Below are 23,231 nucleotides of genomic sequence, written 5' to 3'. Positions count from 1 at the left end.
TTCATCATGCACTAATACGACTTCCCTTGTAGGCTCTATGTTGTCTCTAGTGATAGAGTTTAGTTAATGTATTTTGTGAACTTGAATTTTTACCTCAGAATGCTGCCAAGTAGTTTCTCAATTTGACTTTTACTATTGACGATTCTAGTAGAAAATCAAGCTAGCATGCTGTGTCCGTTGTGGTTAGATTAATTTTAACGGGCATTCTGCAGAATCATGTTGCAAAGCAATTGAGTGAAGGGAGAGGTAGAGTAAAAATCTAGGACCATAAAATCTAGAATCAGGTATAAAAGCTTTTGAGATGGAAAGGGAGGAGATTAGTTAGAAACTGTCTGAAGCAAAATGATCACTTAGTTAAAACTATCTAAAAATACTAATAATTCACTATACAATTTGGTATAATTTTCATTGCTTATATAGAGTTATATAGTATTGTTCATTGATAGATCTGAAAGCACATTATAAAGGTGAATAAATATAAAAATCTTTATTTCACAGCTGGGGAAACCAAGGTGTTGAGAGTTTCAGGCCAAAATTTAAAGAAGGGTTCCTTCATTTTGGGGTTCCCAAACTGAGATATGCTGACAACCTACAGCCCCTACTGACATCAGTTGAATTTGTGAGTGCTTAGCACCTTGTGGGTATCAAAGTGGAGATTCAAAAATTAACTTAATGTATTTGAAAATTTGAGAGATTATTATTTGCCCTCAGTCATTCCAGTGAGCCAGTGGGAGAGCTCAGAATGAATCCAGGTCTCCTGACGCCCAGATCAGGGCACATTAGGGTGACCAGATAGTAAGTAAGAAAAATCAGGACAGGTGGTGGAGGGTAATAGGCACCTATGTAAGAAAAAGCCCCAAATATCTGGACTGTCCCTATAAAACTGGGACATCTGGTCACCCTCACCCTAGGGCACATTTTCCGAAGAGATCTGCAGAATTGAGGAAGGCACATTCTGTAGAATTTAATAAAAGTTTTTGCAGAATTCCTATCCCCTATTATTAGCATTCATTACTGTTCCATAGGAATAAAAAAAAAGTGACACTGAGTCAGGATTACAAGTCTAAAATACAATCCCACAGTCTGAAATGAATCCTGCTTGAGGTTATAATTTAGTGTATACTAAATGTAAAATAAGCAAATATAATGCCTATTAAATGTATTCATAGATTTGGCAAATTCATGCGTACATGTATTGTCTTCACAAAAGTATTTCACAATGTAATTGTTGTAGCTGGCTGAATGATCCTTTACTTAACTAGTTGATTTTCAGTTTTCCTCTGTACCTTCACTGTTAACATTTTACACAATATTTTGATCTTTTCTTTGTGTATTTGTGATTTGCATGTATTGCTATGCAGTGTGTTCATTCCTATACCAGTGATTGTTTCTTTTTTGGATGAGTAGAAATAATTGAATATTCGGAAAAAGGAAAGTGAACTTTAATAGTAATAATATTGTACTCTATTTTGTTAGCATAAGCCTATTTTATTATAAATTACATTTTTAACTGTGTGAGTGGGTTTTTTTCCTAAAAAAGTATTTATTAATGGTCAGAGTACACCTCAGATTTTGAAATTAGAAACATTTGTGTTCACGATATATTTTTATTATTCATTCTTATGAATACATAATTCCTACTCTAACACTCGGCATATTTATAATTGAGGGCTTTAAAGGTAAGATTTGTAATGATAGTTTTGTAGGTGGGAGGCTTAAAACTGAGTGCACCATATTTATATAGTATTTTTGCATAAGTTTGTTCTATTGTCTTAGACATATTTTGTTTTTACAGTCATTACATGAGACAGATACTGGAAGCTCTACGTTACTGTCATGATAATAACATAATTCACAGGGATGTGAAGGTAAGTCTTTTATCATTTCCACAATAAACATATCCTGCCTACTTTGAAAGCTCTCTGTAATTTAGGGTAAAATGGGTGTTTGTATGCAGGAGAAACATAATTGGTGCTAGCAGCATTGATACTTTAAGGAAAATCTCTTGATTTTTGTCAGCATAAAAATATTTAATAATTCTTTATTCACATGTTATATATGTATGTGACTGTAATTTAATTTGAAAGTCATTATATGACTTCCGAGTCCTGAATATTCATATAATTTCTGCTTGTGAATTTCATTAAAGAAAATTTGAGATTTACTAAATTGTATAAATTAAACTGAAATTGGTAGAAGATTTAATTACTTCATCTTTGTGACTGTGTTCAGCAAAAACTAAATCTCCAGAGATGTTCGTGCTTAAATGAAATGTCTGTTATATTACCTTTTTTTAAGCTAGCCAACTAATTTAAAATACTCTTCTAAACATTTCCCCAGTTATCAATAGATCCTTTACATGTGCACACATTATTTGGAAAAGTAGAATTTTTCATTTTTAAAAACAATTTATGTATATAATCAAAATTCCATGTTTTCCGTGTTCATTAATCTAATCTTCTGGAGTGAGTTTTGGTCAGTTCCTGTTGCCTAGTCAAGGAGGGCCCTGATTCTGATAAGACTCTGGTCATTAATGGTAAATAATAACTTATTGGTTGCTATTCACATAAACAGTTGTGTTAGAAATTTTTAACAGGAAACCTTTTTTGCGAATTTCATTTTTAAGATGGATATTTCCACCAGTCTTCCCTAATAGGTTGTTTCCATCCATACTGAGACAATGGGCAGTTCAAGCACTTTGATGTGAACATAGAACTGTAAGCCATCACATTCTGCTTCCTGACAGAAACTTCTTTCCAAACCTATGTAGATAAAACACATCAGTTCAGGAACTGTATATTTGTTTACCCTTTGTGTAACATACAAACTGTTAAGGCAAGCAACTTTGAGAGTCATCACAGAAAAAAAAATAGCTGCATCTATGTAGAACTACATAGCTCTTCAGATATTGAGCATGGTTTGGTGTGGTGGTGGTAAGTCATACAAAAAATTCTCAGGTAAGACATGTTTGACTGTTTCACTTCATTAACACCCTCTTTCTGTACTGGTGAGGAGAACTGAGGAGTGAAGGAAGGGAAAGGGAGGATAAGGAGAAGAAATAATGAGCAAAATGTGAAGGGATATCATCCAAACCTGTTTGTTTCTTATTGAAGGATCCCCATGTGGAACACCTGTTTTTTCTGAAGGATTCATCTTCAAAGGATTAGAACATAGAGTTTATTATAATACTTAGTCCTGCCGTGAGTGCAGGGGACTGGACTAGAAGACCTCTCAAGATCCCTTCCAGTCCAATGACGCAGCTAGGTGGACGGAAGAATGCTTCCGTCATTTGGGGACATGGAGCTCCTGCAGCATTGGAAAAACCCCTTCCAGTGCTGTAAACTGAATCTACACTACTACAAGATTATGCTAGTATAGCTCAGCACCACAGCTGTGTCACTGTAATTAGTTCAGTGGCCTAGGTTGGGAGGCTCTTTGGAATTATGGGATAAGCCTGTTAACTGGATGCCTTTGCTAAAATGCTGGACACTGAAATAGCTGACAACTAAATAGTATCTGTTTGGTTTCAGAGTTTTATAAAAAAACTAATTGAAATGAATGGGACTGTTCAAACCTCTCATAGCTACTTTTATATGATATGCAGACTCACAAAAACAACACTGGATCAGTTTTCACTGACTCCATTCATGTTTTCAGTTATCTAGAAACAAAAAAGCTTATATTCCACAGAAAAGGAAAGGGCAAGAGGTGGCATCTCTGCCACAGAATTATGAAATTCCTGGGACTCTGGTGATATCCTTTTAAAGCCAGAATAAGTCATTCATATATATGTGTGGTGGTGGTGATTAAAGTCAATAAAAAAAAAGAAAGACTAGCCATTGTGTATAACATTAATCTCACCTTTAAGTGTCCAAAGTATAGTGATCTGCTCTCTTTGTTTCCATGACAGAACTGTTAGTTTTTAGTATTCAGGGGGGAAATCTTGACATAAAAAATTATGAAGCACTGAGGGCCAGATTCAGTAAAATAACCATTTTCCATGTCATCTAGCTTTAAAAATATCAAAATCAAGCAGGTTTTTTGTTGAATCTGGTCCTGTGTGTTACAGTATATCAATCAGATTGCATGGCTGGTTGAACATTTCTAGCGTTCCCATCTGCCAGTGAATGTAATTTACACTTTACCCAAAAGTTCTTCAAGAAGCTATTGTGGAAATATAGTAATTTCATGTTCAGGGGTAGAATCCTGTCATAGATTTAAAACATCTAAGAAAATAAAAATAAATGAACCACTCTCTTCAATGCGGAGTAGTTAAAAGTGAGCTGTTCCTAAGATTGTTACTAACATATGCAGTGTGTTACCTGTTCACCATCTTCTACATTTATAAAATAAAGTTAAGTGGCAAGATTTGTCAGCAACGCACAATTATCTAATTAGTAAAATCTATGGAGGAGAGTGAAGAACTGCAGAATGATCAAATAAACTGAGTGACTAGGCAATGCAGTTTCCAATAAAGTTCACCATAGACAGGTATAATTAACTGGAATAAATAATTTAAACTGATTTTGCATACTGAGTTCTCAGTTAACTGCAATACCTCAGGATAGAGCTCTAGGTGTCACTATACAGATAATGTTTTTAAAGGAAGCTAGCAGTCTAAATGACCAATGTCAATTTTACCTGAATAGATTGAGTAAATGTTGTCTGTAAAGTGGAATGAAGCGCATTTGATTTTTGGTAAATAAAATATTAAATAATTTAGGATTACCAGTGCTCTATCCACTTTGCACTTTTTAAAGTTTGTAGGTATTGGATTACAACTCACTCAGTAAAACCTGTTGTACACTTGAAAGTTATACTGGTATAACTGTTGGGTAGGGGTATGATTTAAAAAAATAACACCTTATATAGGCATACTGGAACAAGCCCTAGAGTGGATGCAGTTATACCAGTATAGTTATTCCCTATTACTGTGTGAAAATAACTGTGCTGATATAAAGTGCCTTTTTACCATAGGCATAATTTGACTGCTATATTTCAGGGGGCAGGCAGCATGCATGCTCACCAAAGCCAGTTCCCCTTGCTCACTTGTTCTCTTCCCCTGCCTGGAATGTACCTGGGCTGCCGGTGCTGGGGGAGGGCACGGGCCAGCTTAACGGGAGAGCCCAAACTGCTGCTGTCCGCTGTGGCAACCTGAGTGTGGGAATTGCGGCCACTCTGGCAACAGCTGTTGCAGTGATGCTGCCTTACTGTTGCCTTCAGGTGCTGCTGTGGCCATCTTCCTGCTGGGGCTGCTGCTGTTGTCGCTGCCAAGGGGAGATTGCATCCTGGGATCATAGAATCATAGAATATCAGGGTTGGAAGGGACCACAGGAGGTCATCTAGTCCAACCCCCTGCTCAAAGCAGGACCAATCCCCAATTAAATCATCCCAGCCAGAGCTTTGTCAAGCCTGACCTTAAAAACTTCTAAGGAAGGAGATTCTACCACCTCCCTAGGTAACGCATTCCAGTGTTCCACCATCCTCCTAGTGAAAAAGTTTTTCCTAATATCCAACCTAAACTTCCCCCACTGCAACTTGAGACCATTACTCCTTGTCCTGTCCTCTTCTACCACTGAGAATAGTCTAGAACCATCCTCTCTGGAACCCCCTTTCAGGTAGTTGAAAGCAGCTATCAAATCCCCCCTCATTCTTCTCTTTGGCAGACTAAACAATCCCAGTTCCCTCAGCCTCTCCTCATAAGTCATGTGTTCCAGACCCCTAATCATTTTTGTTGCCCTTCGCTGGACTCTCTCCAAGCCACTTCTCCCCACCACCCCGCTTTTTCTCTCCACTGTCCCTGCCCTAGCCCCATTCCCCTATCCTCTTCTCTTCCCCCTGCCCATTTCCCTTCCCCACTTTCTCTTCCTCCACCCCACCCCCTACCCCCCCAGGCACTCACCATTCTACAGGAAACAGGATGGTGGCCATGAAGGATACCCATAGAAGGCAATGACAATGGATACTAGGAGCTGGCGGGAGGCGGCATCCAATTACAGAGGCAGTGACCTGGAGTGGCCACTCTCGACAGAAGAAGCAGCTCTGTCCTTCCCTTTCTGCTCCACACCCGGCCCTGGCTGTTGGGGAGAGGGGCCGAGCGAGCCAGAAACATGCTGGCAGGAGGCACAGCGTGGAAGGGCAGAGCCCGCAGCGGGATGAGCAGAGCAGCTCAGCGCTCACAGAAATCGGAGAAGGGAAGTCACATACACCCCTCGTGCCTCAGTTCTGTTTGGGGGGGCAATGCCTCCTTGACCCACCAAACTACTCCCATGATATCACTGTATCCACTGGCACCACTTTAACTATATTGATATAGTTAAAGCAATACAGCTTTCTAGTGTAGACAGGGCCTAACAGTTACAAAGCCTCTTATACATCCCAGGTGAGATTCTGGGTTATGCCTCTAATAGATGCAGCAGTGAACTTGTGGCCCAGAGGGAGTATAGGGCTAAAGTAGCTTCAAGGCACTTTTGTACCTTCCTGATTCTGGCCTGTTCTGGGGGCTGAAGTGCCCCTACCATAACTTACCCCCCCAGGGTGTCTAAATTATGGAAGCTTGTTTCCAGCTTCCTATAAGCAAGAGTGCTACCCAGAATCTCTGCAGTGCTATGTGCCGCACCCCAACCTCAATGCATCCCTCCTGCCTCCAGCCACATCCCCTATTCCAAGAGGTAAGAGTGGGTCCTCAAAAAATAGGCTGTGGCTGTCTTCCTCATTTCATGCAGTGAGGGGATATCACCAAATGCAGATAACATCAAGAGAGTATGTGCTGGGGTATCACCTTGAGCATGAATCAGTCACTGGAGGCTTCAGGCATTTAAGGTATAAAGAAGCTGTTAAAACATATGCATAAAGCACTCAGCTGCTATTATGTCTCTGCACAGTACACATGTTTTTGTTCCCCATACATATTGCCTTTTTTTGATGGGTTTCCCAGGAAGGATGATGGGAGGAAATCCATCCACTGACAGCATCTGAGACTACCAGATGTTTCACAATGAAGTCTACAAAGCAATTGAGCATAGGCCCCAGATGCTAGGCACTAAGGCTTACCCCAAGATTTAGCAATAGGGTTGGGCGCAAGCCACCAAAATGATTTCACTGTGTTCTCAATAATTGAAATAAATCTGGAATCTTCCTCTAAAAGCAAGAAGTACCAGGGCGACTCTTCTGCAATTCATAATTGTCAGAGATATAGCTAATTTTAAAAAATAAATAACTATTCGTTTGTCTGCCTCCACAGTCTTGTGTTTCTCATTAACAATGTTGGGATTTATAATATTGAAAATAGTACTTATATTACTAAGGGCAGGTCTACACTACGGGGTTAAGTCGACCTTAGCTACGCAACACTAGTTACATGAATAATGTAGCTGGAGTCAGTGTAGCTTAGGCTGACTTATTGCGGTGTCTACACCGCACTGTATCGACAGGAGAAACTTTCCCATTGACTTACCTTATGCTTCTCATTCCGGTGGAGTACCAGAGTAGATGGGAGAGCAATCAGTGGTCGATTTAGCGGGTCTTCACTAGACCTGCTAAATCAATCCACATAAGTGTAGACATGTTGTGAGTTATAGAAGAACTCTCTCTCATGTTCAATACTTAAGGCAGTTAAAAGGATGACATATGCAGTAACAAAAACTGCACGTTTCGAGTACTATATTTTTGTGACCTTGAAGATTTTGGAGTTACATATTTGAGGGTCTGAGATAAATTTATCATGAAGTCTTGACAGTTCTATTGAGTCATATCTGAATAGGTGGAAAAGCTTGTGAAACTTGATGAAAACAGGATGCAAGCTGCTAATATGTCTTTTAAATCTGAAAGTTTTCAAGCAGTTATTGAAGAGAAATAGAGATTCATCTCAGGTCTGGTCTATGCTACTGAGTTAAGTCAGCGCAGTGCAGCTTACGTCAACCTAACTATGGAGGTGTCTACACTTAAATTTTTCTCCCTCTGATGTAACTGCCCCACTATGCTGACTTAACTCCACGTTCACGAGTGCCTAAGCCCTGGTCTACACTACGACTTTAGGTCGGATTTAGCAGCATTAGATCGGTTTAGCCCTGCACCCGTCCACACTAAGAAGCCATTTTTTCCGACTTTAAGGGCTCTTAAAACCAGTTTCTGTACGCCTCCCCGACAAGTGGATTAGCACTGAAATCGACCTTGCTGGGTCCAATTTGGGGTAGTGTGGACACAATTCGACAGTATTGGTTTCCGGGACCTATCCCAGAGTGCTCCATTGTGACCGCTCTGGACAGCACTCTCAACTCAGATGCACTGGCCAGGTAGACAGGAAAAGCCCCACGAACTTTTGAATTTCATTTCGTATTTGGCCAGTGTGGCGAGCTGATCTGCACAGGTGACCATGCAGTCTCAGAATCGCAAAAGAGCTCCAGCATGGACCAAATGGTAGGTACTGGATCTGATCGCTCTATGGGGAGACGAATCTGTGCCATCAGAACTCAGCTCGAAAAGACGAAATGCCAAAATATTGGAAAAAATCTCCAAGGGCATGAAGGACAGAGGCTGTAACAGGGACCCACAGCAGTACCGCATGAATCTTAAGGAGCTCAGGGAAGCCTACCAAAGAACCAGAGAAGCAAACGGCTGCTCCGGGTCAGAGCCCCAGACATGCTGCTTCTATGATGACCTGCATGTCATTTTAGGGGGTGCCCCTACAGCTACCCCAGCCCTGTGCGTGGACTCTGTCGATGGACTGTCACGCAACAGGGATGCGGATTTTGGGGACAAGGAAGATGAGGAGGAGGAGGAGGTTGAAGCACAGAGAGCAAGTGGAGAAACTGTTTTCCCCGACAGCCAGGAACTGTTTTTCACCCTGGATCTAGTACCCTCCAACCCACTGAAGGTGGGCTCCCAGACCTAGAAGGCAGAGAAGGGACCTCTGGTGAGTGTACCTTTGTAAATATAATACATGGTTTAAAAGCAAGCGTGTTTAATGATTAATTTGCCCTGAAGACTTGGGATGCATTCGCGGCCAGTAACACTACTGCAAAAGTCTGTTAATGTGTATAGGGATGGAGCGGAAATCCTCCAGGGATATGTCAGTGAAGCTCTCCTGCATGTACTCCCAAAGCCTTTGCAAAAGGTTTCTGGGGAGGGCAGCCTTATTCCATCCTCCATGATAGGGCACATTACCATGGCAGGCCAGGAGCACGTATTCTGGAATCATTGCATAACAAAGTATGGCAGTGTATTGTCGCGGTCTTTGCTGGCATTCAAGCAACATCCGCTCTTTATCCCTCTGTGTTATCCTCAGGAGAGTGATATCATTCATGGTCACTTGGTTGAAATAGGGGAATTTTATTCAGAGGTGGCCGATCCTGCTGGGCTGTTTGCCTATGGCTGAACAGAAATCATCCCCGCTGTTAGCGACGCGGTGGGGTGGAGGGGTAAAGCGATTATCCCAGAGAATTGGGTGTGGGGGGGGAGGCGGGGACGTTACTTGGGTTTGTGCTGCACGTTAACCCGAAAACTGCAGCCCCTCCTTTTAAATGGCCGACCTATTTTAAAGGGCCAACCCAATGGGTGCTTGGTATGTGAAATGAGGGCGCTGCTGTTGGAAACGATTCCCACATGTTATGAAGGTTAAAGAAGCAAAAAGACTGTGGCTTACTATGTCTGCCTGCAAGCCGAATTCTGTTGCCCGCTGGCCCTGCGTGTATGGTTTCTCGCACCATACTGGCAGGCCCTTGATATAAGAGGCAAAATGTAATGTTAACAGCTTGGGTCACCATGAAAGAGACTACCCATTGTTCTCTAAAATGTCTCTTTTTAAAGACTAATCTCCCTTTTTTTCCCTCCCGCAGCTGCAAATGTTTCAACGGTCCATGTATCATCTCTGACCCAGAGGCTATCAAAGATTAGAAGCCGAAAAAAACACACTCACAATGAAATGTTCTCTGAGCTCATGCAGGCCTCCCACTCTGAAAGAGCCCAGCAGAATGCGTGGAGGGAGACAATGCCAGAGTCCAGGAAAGCACAAAATGACCGTGAGGACAGGAGGCGGCAGCATGATGAGAGGAGGCAGGATGCAATGCTGAGGCTACTGGAGGATCAAACTGATATGCTCCGGCATATGGTTGAGGTGCAGGAAAGGCAAGCTGGAGCACAGACCTCCACTACAGCCCCTGTGTAACCAACCACCCTCCTCCCCAAGTTCCATAGCCTCATCCCCCAGCCACCCAAGAATACGGTGGTGGGGCCTCTGGGCACCCAACCATTCCACCCCAGAGGACTGCCCAAGCAACAGAAAGCTGGCATTCAATAAGTTTAGAAGTGAAGTGTGGCCTTGTCCTTCCATCCTCCCCTCCTCTACCACCCCACCCGGTGCTTCCATCCTCCCCTACCCCTCCCGGGCTACCTTGGCAGTTATCCCCCCATTTGTGTGACGAATTAATAAAGAATGCATGAATTTGAAACAAGAATGGCTTTATTGCCTCTGCAAGCGGTGATCAAAGGGGAGAGGAGAGGTCAGTTGGCTTACAGGGAAGTAGGGTGAACCAAGGGGGTGGATTTTCATCAAGGAGAAACAAACAGAACTTTCACACCATAGCCTGGCCAGTCATGAAACTGGTTTTCAAAGCTTTTCTGATGCGCAGCGCACCCTGCTGTGCTATTCTAACTGTCTGGCTGCATGTAATCAGCCGCCAGGCAATTTGCCTCAACTCCCACCCTGCCATAAACGTCTCCTCTTTACTCTCTCAGATATTGTGGAGCACACAGCAAGTAGTAATAACGATGGGAATATTGGTTTCGCTGAGGTCTAACCAAGTCAGTAAACTGCGCCAGCGCGCTTTTAAATGTCCAAATGCACATTCTACCACCATTCTGCACTTGCTCAGCCTGTAGTTGAACAGCTCCTGACTACTGTCCAGGGTGCCTGTGTAGGGCTTCATGAGCCATGGCATTAAGGGGTAGTCTGGGTTCCCAAGGATAACTATAGGCATTTCAACATCCACAACGGTTGTTTTCTGGTCTGGAAAGTAAGTCCCTTGCTGCAGCTGTTCATACAGACCAGAGTTCCTGAAGATGCGAGCATCATGTACCTTTCCCAGCCATCCCATGTTGATTTTGGTGAAACGTCCCTTGTGATCCACCAGTGCTTGCAGCACCATTGAAAAGTACCCCTTTCAGTTTGTGTACTGGCTGCCAAGGTGGGCCGGTCCCAAGATAGGGATATGCGTTCCGTCTATGGCCCCACCACAGTTAAGGAATCACACTGCAGCAAAGCCATCCACTATGACCTGCACATTTCCCAGAGTCACTGCTCTTGATAGCAGCAAATCAATGCTTGTGTTGGCTACTTGGATCACAGCAGCCCCCACAGTAGATTTGCCTACTCCAAATTGATTCCCAACTGACCGGTAACTGTCTGGCATTGCAAGCTTCCACGGGGCTGTTGCCACTCGCTTGTGAACTGTGAGGGCTACTCTCATCTTGGTATTCTTGTGCTTTTAGGGCAGGGGAAAGCAAGTCACAAAGTTCTATGAAAGTGCCCTTACGCATGCGGAAGTTTCGCAGCCACTGGGGATCATCCCAGACCTGCAACACTATGTGGTCCCACCACTCTGTGCTTGTTTCCCGGGCCCAGAATCGGTGTTCCACGGCATGAGCCTGCCCCATTGCCACCATGATGGCTAAATTGCCGGGGCCTGTGCTTTGAGAGAAGTCTGTGTCCATGTCCTCATCACTCTCATCACCATGCTGTCATCGCATCCTCGCCTGCTTTTGCAGGTTCTGGTTCTGCATATACTGCACCATAATGCGCAAGGTGTTTACAATGCTCATAACTGCTGTGGTGATCTGAGCAGGCTCCATGCTTGCCATGGTATGGTGTCTGCAGGAGAGCAGAGTTGCAGGGGAAGCGGTGGATGACGACGATGATGACAGTTAGCAGTCCTACTGCACCGTCTGCTGCCAGGACACAACAGCTGAGCGGGCTGCACGCTTGCCGTGGTATGGCGAGACAAGAGCAGCCGAGCAGAGTTGCAGCAGGAGTGGCCCTGCGAGACCAGCAGGAGAGTGGAGTGCCAGCGGAAGCGGTGGATGACGACGGTCATATAGAGGACCTGTGAGATGGATTCATAGCATCAGGAGAGCAAGAGAGCAGAGTGGCAGCGGAAGTGGTGGATGAAGACAGTTAGCAGTCCTACTGCTCCATCTGCTGAAAGCAGTATGGCGTCCGCACAGAAAAAAAGCGCGAAACGATTGTCCACCATTGCTTTCACGGCCAGGAGGTGCGACTGACGACATCTACCCAAAACCACCCGTGACAATGTTTTTACCCCATCAGGCATTGGGAACTTAACCCAGAATTTCAATGGGCGGCGGAGACTGCGGGAACTGTGGGATAGCTACCCACAGTGCAACGGTCCGAAAGTCGACGCTAGCCTCTGTACTGTGGATGCGCTTAGTGCATTAGTGTGGGGACATACCCAGTCGACTGTAGAAAATCGCTTTCTAAAAAACCGACGTCTATAAATTCAACCTAATTTCGTAGTGTAGACATACCCACAGAGTAAAGGTCGAAGTAGTTAGGTCAGTGTAGATGCTGCATTGTATATGTCGACCGTTACAGGCTTTCAGGAGCTGTCCCACAATGCCCCATACTGACAGTACAATTGATACAGGCGCTTGTGGTGATGATGCGCACCACCAACATGAGGAGCAAAGTGTAGACATGCACAAGCGATGTAAATACTGCAGTGGCTGAATGCCAACATAAATTAAATTGACTAATTTTGTGGTGTAGACATGGCCTCGGGGGGAAAAATGAGCTATTGCTTAAGTATTGTATAATCACGTTGATATATGCCATTCATATAGGCATAATCTATAAAGAGCTGTATTTCTTTAATGTTAGAGGCGCATATAAAATCTGTTGTTGCACAAGCTGTTCAACTGAATTTTAAAATGTTTCTGCAGTAAAACATGTAAGTTTACTGTTGATTTGTTTAACATATATATATTTTTCTTAAACTAAGATATAAACATATAGCATTTTGTATTGCTGCATATTGTGTAAAAGTATGTAATGAAAATATTTTTTAATAGTTCAAACATAAGAATGGATTACGGTCATAGCAAGAACCTTAACAGTAAATTTCCAGATTTTTGTTTGTTTTGCAGTTAAATGCTCAGACTTAATGTGGTACATAGAGTGTGGGGGTGGGGTGGTGCATGTGGGGCATGCACATATGTTGAATAAAATATAGTGTACAGTTAGATTATCTGAGTGTCTTGGGTGACACCCAAACCATCAAACAGTTGATGTTTTGTCAGAGGAATTTGGCCTTTATACAGAGTTTTGATTTTGGTAATAAAAACAAATTGAATGTAACCCGGAGTTGAGAAGGTTTGTGGTTGTTTAAGCTGTGCAAAAATCCAAAGAGTGGCCAGTGAAACAGATAAATCTGCTAAAGTATAATCCACAATATGTAGGCTCCTGCCTTCTTCAGATAGCAAAAGATGCATCTCAGTAGCTCTGAAACTGATGGAAAAGAAAATGGTTTTTCCAAAAAGTACAGCTACATATTATACTGTTACATGGCACCTCCAAAAGCCAATATTTGAGGCAATGGATTATTGTATACAGATGGAAGTATTGTTTTTTGTGTTAAACTTGTCATGACAGTATTTTAAGATGAGAGAACCAGACTTTTTTTATGTTGAACAAGTCCTGATGCTTTTTTGGTGTCTAAATCTAGTATAGAGGTCACTGTAAATATATGTACAGTATACTTAAGAAAAATCTTTCTTTAGTTTAAAAATCATTACCTTTGGCAGATTTCACTTTTGTTTTCTGTACTTTGGAGGCAGTTAGATGTTTCACTGATCACCAGAGTTGAAACAAGCTGAACATATGAGAGGCTTGGTTTTGACGCTTCTCAAAGACAGGATTTTGATGTGTTCTCGCAGTGGACACTGGCATAATATATCTGAGATACTAATAATTTTTCTGTAGAGGATTTGATTTTACTCCTGTTTTTTTGACTGACATAAAACAAAAGAACAAACAAATTGCTGAGCTTCACAGGGAACAATTTTGAGAAAAGGCACAAAGAAACAGTGCTTGTGGATTTCAATGGGGTGGTGGTGGTGGTTCTCTTGGAAATTTCTATTATAAAAGACTGTTCTCTTAGCCTGGTCTACACTAGGACTTTAGGTCGAATTTAGCAGCGTTAAATCGATGTAAACCTGCACCCGTCCACACGATGAAGCCCTTTATTTCAACTTAAAGGGCTCTTAAAATCGATTTCCTTACTCCACCCCTGACAAGTGGATTAGCGCTTAAATCGGCCTTGCCGGCTCGAATTTGGTGCACTGTGGACACAATTCGACGGTACTGGGCTCTGGGAGCTATCCCAGAGTGCTGCATTGTGACCGCTCTGGACAGCACTCTCAACTCAGATGCACTGGCCAGGTAGATAGGAAAAGAACTGCGAACTTTTGAATCTCATTTCCTGTTTGGCCAGAGTGGCAAGCTGCAGGTGACCATGCAGAGCTCATCTGCAGAGGTGACCATGATGGAGTCCCAGAATCTCAAAAGAGCTCCAGCATGGACCAAACGGGAGGTACGGGATCTGATCGCTGTATGGGGAGAGGAATCCGTGCTATCAGAACTCCGTTCCAGTTTTCGAAATGCCAAAACCTTTGTCAAAATCTCCCAGGGCATGAAGGACAGAGGCCATAACAGGGACCCGAAGCAGTGCCGCGTGAAACTGAAGGAGCTGAGGCAAGCCTACCAGAAAACCAGAGAGGCGAACGGCCGCTCCGGGTCAGAGCCCCAAACATGCCGCTTCTATGATGAGCTGCATGCCATTTTAGGGGGTTCAGCCACCACTACCCCAGCCGTGTTGTTTGACTCCTTAAATGGAGATGGAGGCAACACAGAAGCAGGTTTTGGGGACGAAGAAGATGATGATGATGATGAGGTTGTAGATAGCTCACAGCAAGCAAGCGGAGAAACCGGTTTTCCCAACAGCCAGGAACTGTTTCTCACCCTGGACCTGGAGCCAGTACCCCCTGAACCCACCCAAGGCTGCCTCCTGGACCCGGCAGGCGGAGAAGGGACCTCCGGTGAGTGTACCTTTTAAAACACTATACATGGTTTAAAAGCAAGCATGTGAAAGGATTACTTTGCCCTGGCGTTTGCGGCTCTCCTGGATGTACTCCCAAAGCCTTTGCAAAAGGTTTCTGGGGAGGGCAGCCTTATTGCGTCCTTCATGGTAGGACACTTTACCACTCCAGGCCAGTAACACGTACTCGGGAATCATTGTACAACAAAGCATTGCAGTGTATGTTTGCTGGCGTTCAAACAGCATCCGTTCTTTATCTCTCTGTGTTATCCTCAGGAGAGTGAGATATAATTCATGGTCACCTGGTTGAAATAGAGTGCTTTTCTTCAGGGGACACTCAGAGGAGCCCGTTCCTGCTGGGCGTTTTGCCTGTGGCTAAACAGAAATGTTCCCCGCTGTTAGCCACGGTGAGGGGGGAGGGTTGAGGGGGTAGCCACTCGGTGGGGGGAGGCAAAATGCGACCTTGTAACGAAAGCACATGTGCTATGTATGTAATGTTAACAGCAAGGTTTACCCTGAAAGAGTGTAGCCACTGTTTTATAAAATGTGTCTTTTTAAATACCGCTGTCCCTTTTTTTTTCTCCACCAGCTGCATGTGTTTCAATGATCAAAGGATCTTCTCCTTCCCAAAGGCTAGTGAAGATTAGAAAGAAAAAAAAACGCACTCGAGATGAAATGTTCTCTGAGCTCATGCTGTCCTCCCACACTGACAGAGCACAGACGGATGCGTGGAGGCAAATAATGTCAGAGTGCAGGAAAGCACAAAATGACCAGGAGGAGAGGTGGCGGGCTGAAGAGAGTAAGTGGCGGGCTGAAGACAGGGCTGAAGCTCAAATGTGGCGGCAGCGTGATGAGAGGAGGCAGGATTCAATGCTGAGGCTGCTGGAAGACCAAACCAGTATGCTCCGGTGTATGGTTGAGCTGCAGCAAAGGCAGCTGGAGCACAGACTGCCACTACAGCCCCTGTGTAACCAACCGCCCTCCTCCCCAAGTTCCATAGCCTCCACACCCAGATGCCCAAGAACGCGGTGGGGGGGCCACTAGCCAACCAGCCACTCCGCCACAGAGGATTGCCCAAAAAACAGAAGGCTGTCATTCAATAAATTTTAAAGTTGTAAACTTTTAAAGTGCTGTGTGGCATTTTCCTTTCCTCCTCCACCACCCCTCCAGGGCTACCTTGGTAGTCATCCCCCTATTTGTGTGATGAATGAATAAAGAATGCATGAATGTGAAGCAACAATGACTTTATTGCCTCTGCAAGCGGTGATCGAAGGAAGGAGGGGAGGGTGTTTAGCTTACAGGGAAGTAGAGTGAACCAAGGGGCGGGGGGTTTCATCAAGGAGAAACAAAGAGAACTTTCACACCGTAGCCTGGCCAGTCATGAAACTTGTTTTCAAAGCTTCTCTGATGCGTACCGCGCCCTCCTGTGCTCTTCTAACCGCCCTGGTGTCTGGCTGCGCATAACCAGCAGCCAGGCGATTTGCCTCAACCTCCCACCCCGCCATAAACGTCTCCCCCTTACTCTCACAGATATTTTGGAGCATACAGCAAGCAGTAATAACAGTGGGAATATTGGTTTCACTGAGGTCTAAGCGAGTCAGTAAACTGCGCCAGCGCGCCTTTAAACGTCCAAATGCACATTCTACCACCATTCTGCACTTGCTCAGCCTGTAGTTGAACAGCTCCTGACTACTGTCCAGGGTGCCTGTGTACGGCTTCATGAGCCCTGGCATTAAGGGGTAGGCTGGGTCCCCAAGGATACATATAGGCATTTCAACATCCCCAACAGTTATTTTCTGGTCTGGGAATAAAGTCCCTTCCTGCAGCTTTTGAAACAGAACAGAGTTCCTGAAGATGCGAGCGTCGTACCTTTCCCGGCCATCCCACGTTGATGTTGGTGAAACGTCCCTTGTGATCCACCAGAGCTTGCAGCACTATTGAAAAGTACCCCTTGCGGTTTATGTACTCGGCGGCTTGGTGCTCCGGTGCCAAGATAGGGATATGGGTTCCGTCTATAGCCCCACCACAGTTAGGGAATCCCATTGCAGCAAAGCCATCCACTATGACCTGCACATTTCCCAGGGTCACTACCCTTGATATCAGCAGATCTTTGATTGCGTGGGCTACTTGCATCACAGCAGCCCCCAGAGTAGATTTGCCCATTCCAAATTGATTCCCAACTGACCGGTAGCTGTCTGGCGTTGCAAGCTTCCACAGGGCTATCGCCCCTGGCTTCTCAACTGTGAGGGCTACTCTCATCTTGGTATTCATGCGCTTCAGGGCAGGGGAAAGCAAGTCACAAAGTTCCATGAAAGTGCCCTTACGCATGCGAAAGTTTCGCAGCCGCTGGGAATCGTCGCAGACCTGCAACACTATGCGGTCTCACCACTCTGTGCTTGTTTACCGAGCCCAGAATCGGCGTTCCACAGCATGAACCTGCCCCATTAGCACCATGATGCATGCATTGGCAGGGCCCATGCTTTCAGAGAAATCTGTGTCCATGTCCTGATCACTCACATGACCGCGCTGACGTCGCCTCCTCGCCCGGTATCGCTTTGCCAGGTTCTGGTGCTGCATATACTTCTGGATAATGCGTGTGGTGTTTAATGTGCTCCTAATTGCCAAAGTGAGCTGAGCAGCCTCCATGCTTGCCTTGGTATGGCGTCCGCACAGAAAAAAGGCACAGAACGATTGTCTGCCGTTGCTCTGACGAAGGGAGGGGCGACTGACGACATGGCTTACAGGGTTGGCTTCAGGGAGCTAAAATCAAGAAAGGGGTGGCTTTACATCAAGGAGTATTTCAGGCAGGACTTCACGGAGGGTTCCAATAAGAAATGGTTCACCTAAGTTATTATTCTTATTGGAACAAGGAGGTTAGTCTGGCCTCTGATACATGGCTAGATTTACCTCACTGCACCTTCTCTGTGAGTGACTACAGTGTGACCTAGAGGAATGAGTCCCCTAGACGGGGGAGGGGGGATGCAAATGAGTACAAAACAAATCTGGTCTATTTCTTGTTTTGATCCACTCCATCTATCTTTTACATCTTTGGCTGGCAGCAGACGGTGCAGAAGGACTGCATGCCATCCACATCTCATGGCTGCTCGGCAGAAGCTGGTACAATACAACTGCTAGCCATCCTCATCTCTTGCCTGCCCGGCAGAAGATGGTACAATACGACTGCTAGCCATCCTCATCTCTTGCCTGCCCGGCAGAAGATGGTACAGTACGAGTGCTAGCAATCTGTATCGCCTGCCTGCTCACCATAAAACGGTTCAATAGGACTGACTGCAGGACTAAAGAGAATGACCTGGTCAAGTCACTCCAAATTTAGTCCCTGCGCCCATGTCTGCCCAGGCGCTCCCAGCCGACGTGGCCAGGAGCACCTTGGACACGACGATGACGGCTACCAGTCGTATTGCACCGTCTGCTGCCAGAAGGCAATGGGTTGCTGCTACTGTGTAGCAATGCCGTACCGCGTCTGCCAGCACCCAGGAGACATATGGTGACGGTTACCTGAGCGGGCTCCATGCTTGCTGTGGTATGGCGTCTGCACAGGTAACTCAGGAAAAAAGGCGCGAAACGATTGTCTGCCCTTGCTTTCACGGAGGGAGGGAGGGAAGGGGGGCCTGACGATATGTACCCAGAACCACCCGCAACAATGTTTTAGCCCCATCAGGCATTGGGATCTCAACCCAGAATTCCAATGGGCAGCGGAAACTGCGGGAACTGTGGGATAGCTACCCACAGTGCAACGCTCCGGAAGTCGACTCTAGCCTCGGTACTGTGGAAGCACTCCACCGAGTTAATGCACTTAGAGCATTTTCTGTGGGGATACACACACTCGAATATATAAAACCGATTTCTAAAAAACCGACTTCTATAAATTCGACCTGATTTCATAGTGTAGACATACCCTTAGTCTCTACAGTGAGCATTATAAAGTAAATTACTAGGGGCAAGTATTTAATCCAGCAAATAATTGTTTTTAATATGTTCTAATCGTTTGTCAAAATTTTAATTTAAAATTACAGCCCTGAACTAAAAAGATGAACGTAAAAATCAAAGAGAATGTGATTTACTACTACTTTACAGAGTATTTGTCGTGTTCAGGGAAAATACTGTGAAGTTTGTAAGAAAACAGTTAGACTTCTGCATGTACATGTATTTTGAAATAACAGGGCATCAGTACTTTGACAAGTGATGGTGATTCTGCTAAAATGTTAGTCCAAGCTAACTGATATTCCAGCCATATTTCACCATGAATAATCCATTACACTCCTCCTGCATCTTCGCTTTTATTTTGCCTATTCATTTTTATTTATAACATGTAGCGTGATAATTTGTTTCCTCTTGTGTTCTTACTCTTGGTAAGAAGAGAGGAAAATTAAAGTATCTTTTACATTAATTTTGTTTATAACTGAATGACCTGTCTGTATCAGTAATGCTAGTTTATTTGTATCTGTGCAGAAGGTCTGGAGAAGCCTTATCCTTTTCAGCACAAGTGAACTTGTGACCTGCTCAGAGTTATTATTCATTTTTGCTCTTTAATAAGACCTTTCCTTCTAAATTCCTGATAATCCTATCCCAAGGCTCTCAAGTCGGACTCCTTCCAATATTCTGACTTCAAAGGAACCTTTTTGGTTTATCTGGGGATGAGTGGTTCTGGTACCAGCTACTATGTGAGACTTTTTTCCCCCCAAAGATATTAGATTTCCAGATCAAGAATGTAGTCTGTCCACTAAGTGTGTGTGTGTGTATAGATAGAGATATATATTAAATTACACAGAAACTGTGTTAAAAGAATGTTAAAGTTGCAGAGACTAGCACTCAAAAGGTAGAAAATGCCAGAATTAAAATTCCTCATGCAACTGCAGTTTGGCCCCCTTGTGCATTTGCTTAGTGATGCAGTGTTTAATTACATGATTATGTACTATTTTTCCCCATAGGCCCCCTACCTCATTCAGTGCACAAGTTGGATGAAGCTCACTGAATAAACAGCCACTCAGTATTTTGTATTGTTCCCATAGTTCAGTGTCGTAGACCTTATTTGCTGCACATTATTTAAACCCTGCTCTGAAGACAGAATTAATAATTTCCTCGTGTGCTTTTCTGTAATATCTTCATAAAGACTGACTAATTTATTTTCACAAAACCCCTGTGAGGGGATTTTGCAGATGGGCAGCAGAGGCATAGAGATTAAGGCCAAAATTGTCAAAAGTGTCCGCTAACTTTGGGTACCTGATTTTAGATAGTTAGGACCTAACATTTCGTGAGTACTTACCATTTTATAGCACTCTATATGTTCAAAGTACAGCCTCCCAGTGATTTCAATTGCCGCAGTGAGCGTCCAGCCCCATGGTCTCAAGTTGGACACCCATAAAATGAGGAAGACAGACTACCTCTGAAAAGTTTAAGTGGCTTGCCCAGGATCACACAGGCATTGTGGCAGAGGCAGGGATAGAATCTATTTCTCCAGAGAAACTTTCAACTGCCTTAACTATGAGACCATCTTTTCTCATCCTGCAATCCCTTGCCTCATTTACTGCACACCTTCTAACTTCTGCAGTGAATGTCGCCAGAGTCCTAAGTTGCACAACCCTGATTCCTCTTCAGAGCAGGCTCATTCTGTGTGATGTTATGACACGAATATGTTGTGGCTAGTAAGGTGCATGCATGAGCCAGCTTTGTGTATCTGTAATTTTGTTTGACTTCTGTCATTTGAAATTCAGACACCATTTCCTCTCTCTAAGGATGAGTTCTCTGAAGTACATAGACCCCCTACTGTGAAATCACATGACCTGCCACTTCCCCTTCCCAATTCCTTCTTCCATCCTTTGGTTCCTCTCCTCACACACAGTTGAGACTGGTGTCATAAACAAATGGAGAAGTCTTGAGTTGTATGATCTACCACACCAACCAGTAACCTTCAGTACCTGACCCTGTAACAAAAGAAGTCCATTTCCAGCAGATACACTATTCTAATAATGTTTTCTACAGGAGGGATCTACTGCGTTTAAATATATATATATATAGATATAAATAAATTCCATTATGTTGCAGAAACATGGTTGGTGAGGTAATATTTTTTTTATTGGACCAGTTTATGTTGGTGGAAGAGACAAACTTTTAAGCTACACAGATTTCTTCTTCAGGTACTCCAATTATCACAACTAAATATAGGGTGGAACAGATGGTTTAGAATAAGTGGCTAATTTATATTCTAAGAGACCATTCAAAGTGAAGTGGCCCGTTAACACCTCTCCAGTCATAGGAGAAAAAAAGGGAGGCTAGTGGGTTACAGATCATTGTAATAAACCATAAATGTGTATCTTTCTTAAGACCATGATTTTTAGTGTCTTTTGAAGGTGTTGTGCAGGTTTCCTTTGAGAGTGAAGACTGATGGGTCAGATATGGAGTGGTATGCAGTGTTGGTCTTAGGATTTTAGAGAGACAAGGTGGGTGAAGTAATATCTTTTAGAAGACGAGCTCAGTCTAAATCCAGAAGTTAGTCCAATAAAAGACACTAACTCACCCACCTTGTCTCTCTAGATATGGAGTGATAGTTTTGTGAAAAGTGTTCAGTCACGAGTGGTATGGTGTTTTTGTCTTGTATCATTTTTCTGTGTGAGTTCACTCACGAGCATAGTGATTATCTGGTTTCACCCATGTTGATGGTGCATTTAGTGCAGTGAATGAGATACACCACATTGATAGGCAAGTGTAAGACCCATGGATCTTGAAAGGTGTGTTGGGGCGGGGGAGGCATTGGTCATTGTAGCAGTGGAGATATGTCTGCAGGTTTTGCATCTGTGTCTGGTGCAGCTTTGACTTGGTAGGTCTTGGTGTGTGTGGAGCTTGCTTCTGGTGATATTTGCTGAGGCTGAGGGTGTTTGAAAGCCAGAAAAGAGGGGTCAGGAAAGACTTCTTTCAGGATGTGGTCCCCATTGAGTATGGTTTGTAATTGTTTAATGATACCCCCAGATGTGTTCCAGGATGGGGTGGTAGGTAGCAACTAGGGGTGTGTGGTTGGACGTTTTCTTTTCTATATTGAACCGGGTTCTCTCAGGATATTTGGGTGGCTTGTTCCTTGATGCTATGTGCTTCTCTGTGGAGGGTCCTTGTGTGATGAAGACAGTTTTAAGTGTGTTACGGTGTGTATCCTGGGCCTCTCAGTACTCATCCGCAAAGGATCAGAAGAAGAGCTCTGAGTAAGCTTCAAAGTTTGTGTCTCACCAGTGAAGTTGGTCCAATAAAAAATACAAATTCACCCACCTTGTCTCTCTAATACCCTGGAACCAACACTACATATAAGAAAATATATTTTCATTTTCCAGAATGAGAGAAATGCAAAAGTGAACATACAGTATAAATAATAAAAAAGGTATTGTGTAATTTAATATTTAAATTATTAAAACAAAGTATTTTTAAAATCTAAGATACTGATTGTAATATCTAAGCAAATTTGTTCTTAAACTATCTGCTTTTTAACCTCTTTAAGAAATAGAGAATGTTAATTGCTTGTCTTAATACAAAAGCTTTTAATTGTTTACGGTTAAAAATGCAAGCAGTAATCAAGATTAGAATTAATATCCAAACAGATCAAGTAGTGCAATTTCTTATTTACAAAACAATATATACATTCTGTGTACTGTTTTCACTATATTCCCCTTGTTCTAAAAAGTGCACAAATGTTTTCTTTAATTTTTGGTGTATTAAAACACTGCTCCTTCTCCTGCCCCCCACCCACCCCTGTGTGTGTGTGCGTGTGTGTACACAAGCTAGATCCGGAAGCCATTACAGCAAACATGAAATCTCACAATATATTTTTACATGTTCTATTTTAAGAGCTTAACTGCATTTTGTAGTCATATTAGCTATAAAGACTGTTTCAAGGGAAGCAATATTAGGTGGTTGAGGGTGAGCAGGAACTCAAAGGGAAAGGGACAGCAGATGTTGGAGGGAAAAGAGGAAGGGCATGTGTATGTAATTTTTTTAAACCACATATTTAAAGCGTAATGAATATGTTGTGGATTTTTTGTACTGCCAGGCCTGCAATCTGAGTCTGGGATCTTGGGACTTGAAATCTAGCTTGATATTTTTCTGGTTTGTACGCCACTATTA

General features: G+C 43.5%; 2 protein-coding genes across 17 annotated transcripts in view; both read left to right on the top strand.

The window, feature by feature from the left end:
• CASK (calcium/calmodulin dependent serine protein kinase) overlaps window positions 1–23,231 on the top strand; it is a 425,127-nt gene that overhangs the window by 202,643 nt on the left and 199,253 nt on the right. For all 16 annotated transcript variants that reach the window (XM_073358759.1, XM_073358793.1, XM_073358785.1 and 13 more), the window contains exon 5: window positions 1,796–1,868. In XM_073358759.1, the coding sequence (XP_073214860.1) occupies window positions 1,796–1,868 (73 nt within the window). The remainder of the gene's footprint in view (window positions 1–1,795; window positions 1,869–23,231) is intronic.
• LOC140916931 (uncharacterized) lies at window positions 13,022–16,287 on the top strand. Its single transcript, XM_073358833.1, has 2 exons — window positions 13,022–15,108; window positions 15,697–16,287. Exons 1-2 carry the CDS (start codon window positions 14,526–14,528, stop codon window positions 16,149–16,151), a joined length of 1,038 nt encoding a protein of 345 aa, XP_073214934.1. The 5' UTR covers window positions 13,022–14,525; the 3' UTR covers window positions 16,152–16,287.

The sequence above is a fragment of the Lepidochelys kempii genome, chromosome 1 (assembly GCF_965140265.1).
Source record: "Lepidochelys kempii isolate rLepKem1 chromosome 1, rLepKem1.hap2, whole genome shotgun sequence".
Lineage (NCBI taxonomy): Eukaryota > Metazoa > Chordata > Testudines > Cheloniidae > Lepidochelys > Lepidochelys kempii.
Note: the sequence above shows the minus strand (reverse complement) of the source record. Positions and strands in the feature narration are given on the sequence as shown.